At 44.9% G+C, this 12463-nt stretch overlaps 1 protein-coding gene across 3 annotated transcripts in view; it reads left to right on the forward strand.

Moving 5' to 3' along the window:
* Caln1 (calneuron 1) overlaps positions 1 to 12463 on the forward strand; it is a 439729-nt gene that overhangs the window by 118322 nt on the left and 308944 nt on the right. For all 3 annotated transcript variants that reach the window (XM_051204808.1, XM_051204809.1, XM_051204810.1), the window contains one exon: positions 9360 to 9484. In XM_051204808.1, the coding sequence (XP_051060765.1) occupies positions 9360 to 9484 (125 nt within the window). The remainder of the gene's footprint in view (positions 1 to 9359; positions 9485 to 12463) is intronic.

Here is a 12463-nt window from a genome sequence, read left to right on the forward strand (position 1 = left end):
GTGTGTGTGTGTGTGTGTGTGTGTGTGTGTAAACCTGAGGGAACACCCTCAGGTGCTTGCTATCTATCTGATGTTGTTTTGCTGCAGCTGTGGTCAATGAACCGCAAAACTCAACAAAACCCTCATGGAGTTTATTGGGAAAAGGGAGCAAGGGAGGTAGGTGCTGGCCAACTGGGGACAGAGATGGAAGGGGCGAACAGGTGGGAGGTGCTCCCTTAAAAGGGAAAGATTGCACATGTTTATAGAGTCCTTGTGCAGCCACGTAACACATGATGTAGCCACTTAACACATGAGTAGCCAAGCAACACAGGGCCCTTTGAGCTGTCTAAGTATCTGCCTGAATGCTGGTGTGTGTATCCTGGCAGTTGTCAAGGGGTGGGGTCAGCGTAATGCCAGGATATCAACACTGTCCACCATTTTTTTTTTTTCTTTTTTGAGTCAGGGCCTCTCATTTCCCTGTAGCTTACCAAATAGGCTGGCCAACCAGGCTTCCATCTGTTTCTGTCTGGGATTACAAGTATGTGGACATACCTGGATTTTTGTTGCTATTGTTTGTTTTTTAATTAATTTTTTTTTCCTGGTAGGCTCTGAGGATTGAACTCAGGTTCTTCTGTTTGCAAGGCAAGCACTTACAACTTACCAGTGCAGTTATTCCCCTCAGCCCCAGGAAGTTGTTTGGGGCCAGAAAAATTCTTATTTTTATCCATGAAACCATACTATCTTATTTGATTCCTATTTCTCTAGCGGTGTAGAGTAATTAATATACACAGAAATGTACTGCTTACATATAGAGAGCCCAAGACCAAGATGCCAGAGCATTTGGTGTCTGGTGAGTTTGTCACTTTGTCTTCTCATGGTGGATGGTAGAAGAGCAAAGGGGTCTCGGGTTTCCTGAACATTTTTTTTTATTAGTATTTGTACCATTCCTGAAGGTCTTTCTCTATGAAATAATTGCTTCCTAAATAAAGCTCTTGTCTCTCTGTGTGCATGTGCGCATGTGCAGAGGCCAGAAGTCAAAACTGGGCTTCCTTTTGGTCTGTTCTCCGCTCTATTTTTTAAGGCAGGGTCTCTCACAGATCCTGGAACTCAGTGGTCCAGCTACTGGCCAGAGAGCTCTGCAGATCCTCCTGTTTCTGTCTCCCCAGTATTGTGATTATAGATGCATTGCTGTGCCCTGTTGCGTTTCCTCTTCCTCCTCTTCCTCTTCCAAAAATAACTCCAATGGCTTCTGAAAATCAAACCCAGATCTTCATACTTACTCGGCAAGCCCTTTGTGAGTTAAACCGTCTCCGCGGCCCAAGACTGAGGTGGAAGCATGTGAATAGAGAGGGATCACATATATCCAAGTGGTTGTCTTCATGAAGATGCTGAGTTTTCACTGTTGCTCTCTGAATACATGTCCACCTTTAAGTTTTAGTTTTAAAGTCAAGTCTGACTTTGCTTATGGACTTTCATATTTGTCTTCTTGGCTAAGGAGAGCATCCTAAACCTGTATTTCCTCAGGCATCTTAGAGTGAAATTTAGTCCTTCATTGCAGCAGCTGCTTTGAGATTCCTAGAGCCAATATTCTTCCCCTTCTTGAACAGTTTTATTAGCAGGGGTGCTCCAATCAGGAACAAGGTTTTATTTATTACCAGGGATGGTCCAATCTGCATACTTTCTCTCCCACTAGACTTTGAATATTTTGGACAGAAAGACTAAGGGATATGAAGGTGTACCTAATTTGTAAGATGCCTTTTTTTTTTAATTAGAGGCAAACTATATTGTCACATGCCTGATTCACCAGACCAGTTTCTGCTGCAAAATACTTGCTGTGTATTCTGGGGCTGAATTTTGGGGGGGGGGGTATGGAATAGATCCTCTTACTTACTTTTCTGTTTACTCTGACAAAATACTGAACAAAAGCAACTTAAGGAAGGAAAGGATTATTTTTGGCTCATAGGTTTAGGGTGCAGAAGGCTAGGAGGCAGGAGTGTGAGGTGGCTAGTCACATTTCATCCTCAAGCAGGAGGCAGAGGGACACAGATGAGGATGCTCAGCTTGCCTTCTTCTTTTTATTCAGTCCAGAACCACACCCCATAGGATGGTGCTACCCACATTCAAGGGTGATTCTTTCCATCTCAACACAGTCTGGAGACTCTCACAGATGTATGTGGCCAGAGGTTTGTTTCTATGGAGATTCGAAATCCCACCAAGTTGACAAGGAAGATAAACCATCAGAGATAAATTCACCTGAGTCTCTCTCTCCTATCTCCCTCCCTGCCCCAAGAAAGTAATAAAGTGTCTTTATTTCTTTAGCTATAAAAAGTTGTGTGGTGAATCTGATGCTTCAAAGCACCAGGTAAAAGATGATAGCAGGCCATTTCCCAAACACAAAGAAACTCGAGCAGTTCACGCTGTGGGAAAGGAATGCTTTTAACTTCCATACAACCCTTAGTGAGTCTTGTTCCCATAAGGAAAATTAAATTAGTGGCGATCAGGTAAGATGTCTCATCAGAGCCACAAAGACTTAAATCGGGGCTAAAATAACAGGTACTTAAATGCTGGCTTCAGTGTCAAGGGACATAGGACTGGGAGAATTAAGGGAATGGGGAAAGGAGTAGAGAGGGCCTCTTATTCCAAAGTCTGGTTGAAGTTTTTCACCAACTGAGCATCAAGAATCCCAGCCCAGTGAGGAGTCAGTATTTTCATAAAGGTGTCCAACACAGAGGTGATAATCCTTTTGCAGAGAGATTATTTTCAAATCATTTTTGAAATAGCAATGAATCATGGTTAAGACTTGGCCATACGGGACCTTCAACTTTGGCCTGACTCTTTTCCCAGGGTCAAGATTCTCAGGAAACTTTGCAATCTAAGCACTTGTTTACAGCACGGCACACTGCAACTCACCCTGCAACCCTTAGGACCCCAAGATCTCCTTTATTGGCTGTATTTCCACCCAGTGGACATCAGAGAGCACTGATGATCTCATCTACCAAAAGTGAAAAAAAGTTCCTTAGCAGCTCTTTGAGATATAACTTCAGAAGCCCCCGGAGTCATATGTGTTGCTATGGGGTTCTCTCTTGAGAAGCCCACATCCATGTTGTTGGGTGTGTCTACTCACCTTATCCTAAGTGCCTGTTCTGTTAACCTCCATGCTAACTCTGCTTCATACTGGCTTGTCATGAGGTTCATTCATTCACTCTTTTTTTTTATGATGAAATTAAGAATCCCAGCTCCCTAAGCTTCCGTGGGTGGCAGCCTGGAGCTATATTATATCTCCTGTCCTGCTGCTGGTGGTAGTGATGGCAAAGATAATACCACTCATAAATCACCAGCCAGGGTGCCAGGGTGGACTTCTTTTTGCTTCAAATAATATATATTTGTTGTATATGTGGGTACATACACGTTATGGCATGTGTGTGGAAATCAGAGGACAATTTGAGAGACTCACTTCTCTCCTTTCTCCATGTGGGGAGCTGGGGATTGAACTCAGGTCCTCAACCTTGGTGGCAAGCACCTTTGATTGCTAAGCCATTTCATTAGTTCTGTGGTGGACTTCTCTTCCCTTTGCAAGTGTGTCTAGTGTATATCCAGGTTTCACTTGAGAACTGCACAATCAAGTTTTTTAAAAAAAGGTAGCCCCCCCAACTTTATAATGCTTTAAGTAACACTATAATTTTATGATCAACTGTTATCCTAAAATACACATGGCCTATGAAATGCAGGTTAGCTCACACTCCAGTGACCATGGCACACAACTCTAAGAGTCAGGTGTGGGCTTCATTACACCATCCTAATTCATACATCTGGTTCTTTCTGCGACTCCCCATTGTTCAGAAAATTAACTTGGAGAACAGAAAAGAATGTAATTGATGTTATTTTCCAAGGCAAGAATTCCTGTCTTCCTTTTATGTGTGCTACGTGACTTTCCCTGGGGAGAAATGAACAAATGTCCATTCGCTCTAGATTCGGCACAATGACATATGAAAGCAATGATTACAATGCTAGTCTAGCTTGGGTGCCAATGAGTTTATTGGAGTTTCTTACAGGAGCAAAGATGGGGATTTACTTAACAATAGGAGTGTGGGTTTCAGAAATAGCTGCAGCACCTCAAGGTCCCACCCACCATGGGTGACAAATCTCTCCGAGTGCCTGCTTCAGTTACCCTTCCCTCTCTTTTATTTATACTCCACCATTTCCAAAGACCATGTGCAGCCGGGTGCTGGAAGGAATCATGGTTCGAACTCCATCTGAGTGACTAGCAGCCCTCTCTTTACACTACTCCTCCTATTACCATTACCTTACCTACCACTTTTATTTATTTGTTTATTTTTTGTTGTGCTTACAGTGTTACCATGACTATGGGCCAAGCATCCTGTAGGCATCACAGAAGCCCCTGCTCTGTGATGGCCAATGGTCATGTCACACCCGAAGAAAACTGCTTTAACTCTACAATACATACAGTTAGATTTGTAGGCATCTGACATGATTAGTTGAAGATGTATCCTTCACAATTATCAAAATCATATTCCTTGTATTAGCCTCCTGCCATTAATTTTTAAATTTAACTAATTATGTGTGATCATTTTGTTTTTAACTTTACATTTTGTTTTTTAAATTTTACATACCAACCCCAGTTCCCCCTCCCTCCCCTTCTCCCTCCCTGTCCCCTCTCCACACTCCCCATCCACTCCTCAGAAGGGGTAAGGACTCCCTTGGGGAGTCAACAAAGTCTGGCAAACCAAGCTGAGGCAGGACCAGGCCCCCTCCCCCCCATCAAGGCTGAGCAAGGTATGTCACCATAGGGAATGGGCTCCAAAAAGCCAGTTCATGCACCCTGGATAGGTCATGGTTCCACTGCCAGGAGCTCCCCCAACAGACCAAGCCACATAACTCGGAGGCCCTAGTTAGGTCCCATGCAGGTTCCCCAGCTGCCAGTCCAGAGTCCCTGAGCTCCCACTAGCTCGGGTCAGCTGTCTCTGTGGTTTTTCCCCATCATGCTCTTGATACCCCTTGTTCATAGGATCCCTCCTCCCTCTCCTCAACTGAATTCCATGTGTTTGCAAACATGTGGTGTGCCTGTGTGTGGGTGCAAATGTGTGGGTCTACATGCACAGGCATGTGTGTATATGGAAGCTCAAAGTCAAGCTCAGACTTCCTTGAGACAGGGTCTCTCACTTACTCAGGCGCTTACTGATTCAGCCAGGCAGGCTTGGGCAGCGAGCCTCAGGGTTCCTCCTGGCTTCATCTTCCCAGCTTTGGACTTGCAGGCATGTGCCGCCCACCATGCCTGGCTTTTTCCTGTGCACTTCAGGGCTGAACTCAGATCTTCACCCTTGCTTGGCATCAACTCTGCCTACTTATCCAGAGATTGCAACCAGCGACCTGCCATTTGCAGTCTTCCTACGGGCATGCATTTTGTTAGTGACGTGCAGAGTGACGGGAGACTGACAGTTGGCTCCTGCCTCAGCCATATGTCTGTTTTACTTTTTGGGGCCCAGAGCTTTGCTGAGGGCTGTCCCAGTTGCTGTGATGAGTGAACCTCTGATAGAAATAGAGAAGTCAGGAAGCGCAAACCTATTTTGTGGGGAGATGATTAATTCATTTTTAGACATTTTGAATTTGAAAGGAGGGTTTGACATCCGGGATGGAAGTGCCTGGTGCTTAGCTGGGGCCGCCGAGTCTAAATAATTCCTGGGTGCCTGTGTTGCAGAATTTTTCTTTTTTCCCTCTAAGTGGCTTTGTGCTCTGGTCAAGTCTTCCTCTTAGGGATTCCATTGTTTGACTCTACAGCAGCTCCAAGGCTGCAACCCCGCTGGCAGAGTGTCTGAGACTTGAGGGGGCAGGGATGTGTGCTGGCTGGCTGGGTCTGTCACTTAGTCCTGTTAGAGGGAAAAGATGACAGGGGAGTGGTCCCTGGTGCTGGACAGGGCTCATGTGCCAGGGAAGGATGCTGTTTTTCAATCTTTTCCTTCCCTCCCTTCCTCCCGCTCCTCTACTTCCCCCTCTTTTCCCTCATTTTCCCTCTTCCTCTTCCTCATCTTCCTTCTTGCCTTCCTCTTCCTCTCTTTCCTCTTCTTCCATCTCTAACCTTTTCCTCTTTTCTGCCTCTTCTTTCCCCTTCTCTTTCTTCTGCTTCCTTCTCTGCTTAGTCTTCATCTCACTATATAGCCCAGGCTGCATAGCTGGCTTCATACTGGTGATTCTCCAGCTTCATACCTTAGTCACGCCGATCACATGCCTCTCCTCGTTTGAACTTTTCAAATGAGCAAGGCCAGGGTGCTGTGGGCAGTGATTCTTGGGGACTAACACTGAGTTTGTCTGTTTGGTTGTCCTTGTGGATGCACTGCACAGAGGACCCAGAGGCAGGCTTTAGCGCCAAAAAGGACTCTGCAGGTTACTAACCCAGAAAATAGCAGATGTGTGGGGAGCCATTCCTCTCCTGTGGGATCAAGGCCTTCAGCCTGTGCTGGGAGGAGCTTACCCCTCCCACTGCTCAGTCCAAGTAAACACCTTGCAGTAGGCCTGTCTATGGGGAACTTCCCGTGTGTGTGTGTGTGTGTGTGTGTGTGTGTGTGTGTGTGTGTGTGTGTACAGCAAAGGAAAACCTTGGGCATTGTACCTCAGGAGCCACCCGCCTTGTCTTTTGAGGCAGAGTCTCTCTCAGTACCCTGTCACTTACTAAGTGACAGGCTAGAGATCTCAAGGGGTCTACCTCTCCAGGGTCAGATTAGTAGTGTGCACCAATACATATGGCTTTTTTTTTTTTTTGCTTTTATTCTGGGGATCAACCTGAGTTCCTCATGTTGGCCAGGTAATACTCTAACCCCTGAGCTGTCTCCCCATCCTGGGAGACCTGCTATGCCCCAATAATGGCAGAGGCTTTGTCTGGGCAGCTTGTGAATCTGACCTCAAGGGTGCTTTAATTTCATTGAGATTGCCCTAAATCTCTTCATTCTTGAACATCTTGAGGTGTTACTTCTCTTCATGGGAAGTCATTTCTGGTGTTTTGAGCCAGGGTTTCTCTATGTAGCTTTGGAACTTGTCCTGGAACTAGCTCTGTAGATCAGGCTAGCCTTGAACTCACAGAGATCCACCTGTCTCTGTCTTCCAAGTGCTGGGATTAAAGGTGTGTGTCATCATTGCTCAGCCTGGAAGCTATTTCTGAAAGTAATCCTCTCCCCCCCAAATCAGGCTGTGTGTGTGTGTGTGTGTGTGTGTGTGTGTGTGTGTGTGTGTGTGTGTTGTATCTCAGACTTGCATACTCCTGGATGCACAGAGCTGTAAAAACTTAGAGCAGTGTATGGTCGTGACTCCCTGTAATTCAAAACCATCCTGGGCTATGTAGTGAGTATGGGGTCAGCGTTGAAGTTCAGGTTTTTTTTTTTCTTGGTTTGTATGTGTGTGGTGTATACACACATGTGTGTGAAGGTACACATGCTTCTGGGTGTACATGTTCATGTAGGGTCTGGAGGAGGACACCAGGTGTCCTTCTCTATTATTTGTTACCTTATTCTCTTGAGTCAGGGTCTTTTACTGAACTTGGAACCAGGGTGGCAGCCAGTAAGCTTCTGCTTTCCTTTTGTCTCCAACCCCAACCCCTCCCCCAGCACTGAAGTTACAGGCACACACACATGGGTATGCTCAGATTTTCACATGGATACTGGGGATTTGAACTCAGGTCCTCACACTTGCTCAGTTAAGAAGTTTCTTTCCTATTGAGCCATCTTCCCAGCCCCCTAAATGCTCAATTAAAAAACAAAACAAAACAAATCTAAAGGTTGTATATGTTTCTTCCTTTCCTTGAGTGTTGTAGGGCTGGAACACCCACTTTCCCTGAGGAATGTGACCTACTTACAGCTTCAAATGAGTGTAGCCAAGATGTCCTGTTGCTGGATAGGTCAGCATTTCTGGGATGCTCGGGGTTTTCCTATATGGAGCGATAATATTTTAGGCCCTTGAGAAGAGCGAAGGGTGGTTTTGTTTACATGATGCAGCAGCGATGCTGAATTTGGTGGTTTGGGTCTGTACTCACAGCTACTCAGAGCTAAGACTGCAAGACGAAGGTCAGCCAAAGCTACACGGTGAGTCCAAGTGCAGCCTAGGCTATAGAGTGAGTTTTAGGCCAGCCTGGGCAAATTAGCAGGGCTCTGTCTCATGAGAAAACAGACTGGTGGACCAGAGATGTAGCTCAACTATAGAATGCTTGTCTAGGTATTTCTGCCATATTGAAAAAAAAAAGTGAAACAAACAAACAAGAAACATGGAACAAAACAAAATAAAAGGAAGTGGTTTGATATCTATCATGCTTTTCCATGGTTTACAAGGGCATTACAGTTTAAATGCATACACAATTGGAGAAATGGAGATGTTAAATTGGGATGAAGGAGCACCCAAGATCCTTTGGGAGTTGTTTGGGCTATGTGAACCCTGTAAATATTCTAAATTCTATCTTTTAGTGGTGTGTGTGTGTGTGTGTGTGTGTGTGTGTGTGTGGTGTGGTATGTGTGTAGTGTGTTTGTGTGTATATGTGGTGTGGTGTGTGTGGTGTGGTGTGTGTGGTGTGTGGTGTGTGTGTGTGGTGTGTATGTAGTGTATGGTATGTGTGTGGTGTGTGGTGTGTGTGTATGTGGTGTGGTGTGTGTGGTGTGTGGTGTGTGTGTATGTGGTGTGTGGTGTGTGTGTGTTTATGTGTATGTGGTGTGTGGTGTGTGTGTATGTGGTGTGTGTGTGTTTATGTGTATGTGGTGTGTGGTGTGTGTGTATGTGGTGTGTGGTATGTGTGTAGTATGTTTGTGTGTGTGTGGTGTGTGGTATGTGTGTAGTGTGTTTGTGTGTGTATGTGGTGTGGTGTGTGTATGTGTGTATGTGGTGTGGTGTGTATATGTATGTGTGTATGTGGTGTGGTGTGTGTATGTGTGTATGTGGTGTGGTGTGTATATGTATGTGTGTATGTGGTGTGGTGTGTGGTATGTGTGTAGTGTGTGTGGTGTGTGGTGTGTGTGTATGTGGTGTGTGGTATGTGTGTAGTGTGTTTGTGTGTGTATGTGGCATGGTGTGTGTGTGTGTGGTGTGTGTGTATGGTGTGTATGGTGTGTGTGGTGTGTGGTGTGTGTGTGTGTGTGTGTGTGTGTGTGTGTGTGTGTGTGTGGTGTATGTGTGGTGTGGAGGTCAGAGGGACCTTGCAGGATTTGGTTCTCTCCTTTCAGCACGTGACTCCCAGGGATCACACTCAGGTTGTCAGGCTTGGAAGCAGCTGCCTGTGCCCACCGAGCCATCACACCTGCCCTGGCTATGTAATTTTGCCCTGGAAAACCAGCAACAGTCCTCTAAGGGAAGGAATGAATGGTAACGTCTTTCTCTCCTCTCCACAACAGGGAAAAGATGCCGTTCCACCATGTCACCGCTGGCTTGTTGTACAAGGGGAATTACCTCAACCGGTCTCTGTCTGCAGGCAGTGACAGTGAGCAGTTGGCTAATATCTCTGTAGAGGAACTGGATGGTAAGGAGCTGCCTACTGGGAGCTTACCCCCCTCCCCGAAGCCATTTTCAATAAATGGGAAAGCTGTATGGGGTGTCGGGAAAGTCCTCGGACTGTTGGGGAACGGTTTTGCACACCGGCAAGCTAAAAGTGCTTGGCAGTGGCAGTTGGGGCTAAGTGTGGAGTAATGGGAAGAAGTTCAGAGACGGACTTTTGTCTAAATGACTTCTTTATGTGATGAATGTGGTTACCTTGGATATTGACTGGGCTATGTATGGATTGATTTTTTTCTTAAAATCTCTTGTTGGAACCCTCTTGTGATGGCATATATGCCTGTCAGCACTCAACTGGGGCACGGGGATGGAGAGTTGATTAGCCAGAGCTACATAGTGGAGGTCAAGGTCAGTGTAGCCTATATAATGAGATAACTCTCTCAAAGCAACAAAACAAAAGACATATTATGTATGTAGTTGGCAGGGTCTTGATAACCAGAATTACTTGTTGTCTTTATTGTCATTTATAGTGGAGTCCATCTGCAGGGGAGGCTTAAGCCCTGTTTATTGCTGTCTCTTGACTTGGAGCCATAGTACTTTGAACACTGCCCAAATAAAAATCATCTGGAAGCTTCATCTAGGTGGGAACAGGCAGCAATTACCTTAATTGCCTCTGTTCTTGTGTAACACAGTGCATCCCTGAGTGCCCAGGACAAGGGCTTAGGATGGAAATTAACACTGGCAAAACAGTGCCCAAGTTCATCTTAGGATGGTGCCCCATTGGGTTCTGGATAAGCCTACAGTCTTACTTAAAACAACAAACAAAACTAAAAACAAAGTGAGTAAGGACTTTACTTTAAACTAGAGAGTGAGGTTGATTCATTTGATGACTTCTGCTGCAACCAAACCAGAATCAGTTTCTTAATGGCTACTTAACGTTCTGTTCTAGCAATACCATCTTAGTAAACAAACTTGAATTTCGCTTTGACTATAGAGAAGTTGTAACTACACCAGATGGACCATGTCTTTGCTTCTAAGTGTCAGATTCAGATCAGTGGCATTTTGTGTGTGTCTGTTTGTGAGCTGAATTTCTCACTAGCGCTTTCTGGGGCCAGCACAGCCACAATTGCTTGAGTATGGGCAGGAGGTGAGGGATGTAAAAGTGACAGGCCATGGCTAGATTTTTCTCTTATTACCCATCTTGTTTGCTTGCTTATTGCAATGCTTGGTTTTCACACAGATGACCAATGAAGTAGCAGGCACTCGTGGGCTGCATCCATGGCAATGTAGGAGATGTGGGGAAGGGTGTAGCTCACCGTAGAGTTGTTGGATTGTGCTGAAGGTTCTGGTTTTGAGTCTCAACATTGCAGAGAGAAATAGAGGAGAGGGAAGAAGGAGGGAGAAGAAGCCCACGCTTACACTCACCCCCCCACCTTCCCCCATCCCTACTCGGAACATCACCTTCTTTCTGTATGATCTCTGAACAGAGGCTGTTGGCCTAAGCGGTACGTCATACCCTAGGACTTTCCACCTTCTGTTGGTGAAAGGATGTGTAGAGATGCTCTACACAGAAGCAGGCAGAGAGCACTGGCATCTCCAGTGCAAGCCCAGGTTTGTAATCACAACCGGATGACTCCCTGCTAGGATGGTGTCAGCCTTTTCGAAACTGCTATAACAAAATGCCACAGTCAGGTTGATCTGTAAATGACAGGCAGTCATTTCCTATAGCTTGGCAGGCTGGGAGTATAATAGTATGGTGATATACATGTGTCCTCAGTGGCCAAAGGATGAACTAATGCCCTGAGCCTCTTTTCAAGAAACACCAATGCCATTCATGAGGGTTTTGTCCTTTTGGTAATCTAACCCAAAGACCCCACCTCATTATGCAGGTAATTTGGTCTCCTTGTAGGAATTTTGGGGAAGCACAACATTAAGAATGTAGGAGGTATATTTGAAGATAAAGAGAAGCCTGAACTTGGCCCCATTCTTGCAAGTTTATGACTGGAATGGTATGATGCATGGGTCTGGGGGATTTTTGCTTTCATTTTTGTAGGATCCTGTGGTGATTTGACTATAAAATGCTCCCCAACAGCCCATTCTTTAAATTTTTCTCCCCTTTTCTTTTGTTACATTAAAATTTTTATTTTGTTTTATAAAATAAAAGTAGTTGTAAAGGAGCCCGAGTGTATATGACTCATTAGAGGTGTTCTGTTCCCCTACCCTGCCCCCCTTCTTACAGTTAATTCACTGGTACTTAACAAGCTTTTGTTTTGTAACTACCTTTGGATGTAATTATTTGACTAGGTTTTAGTAGACCCAACAACTGTGTTCATCTCTGTTCATGTTCACCATCTCATTGGTTTATGTTGTATTTAATTAACTGTAATTATTGCAAGTATACAAACACAACTAATTCTTGGTTAATAGATGGAGGCAGAAGCAGATGTATTGGTTTGATGAAAAATCCACTTAACTAGAGGTGCATGTTCAGCAATTTACGTGAAGGCTTTGCACAGAGAATGGAGAGTGTTGATTTTTTTTTTTTTTTTACCACATTTGGTAGAAGCTGTTGCCGCCTGTCTAGTAGCTGTGAATATATACATGTGTCAGTGTATTTCACCTTAAATTTTAAAAGATTAATGCTCCCCCCCATTATGTCCTCGTATGCGTGTCTGTGCCTGTGTGTATATATATATATATATTCATGTGTGGAGGTGCATGTGGAGGCCAGAAGAGGGCGCCAGATCCCCAGAGCTGGAGGTACAGGTTGTGAGCCACCCAGGTTTTTGTGCTGAAAACTAACTTGAGTCCTCTACAAGACCAGAAAATGCTCTCCAGCCATAGTTATATAGCTGTCTAAACAAAGGGTTTAACTTTCCATAATTGTGTGTGTGTGTGTGTGTGTGTGTGTGTGTGTGTGTGTGTGTGTGGTGTAGGAGCATGTGCATTTTGGGGGTATTCCTGCATGTGTGTGCATGTGCACATAGAAGCCAGAAAACAACCTTAA

This window comes from Phodopus roborovskii, unplaced genomic scaffold (genome assembly GCF_943737965.1).
Source record: "Phodopus roborovskii unplaced genomic scaffold, PHOROB, whole genome shotgun sequence".
NCBI classification, from domain to species: Eukaryota; Metazoa; Chordata; class Mammalia; order Rodentia; family Cricetidae; genus Phodopus; species Phodopus roborovskii.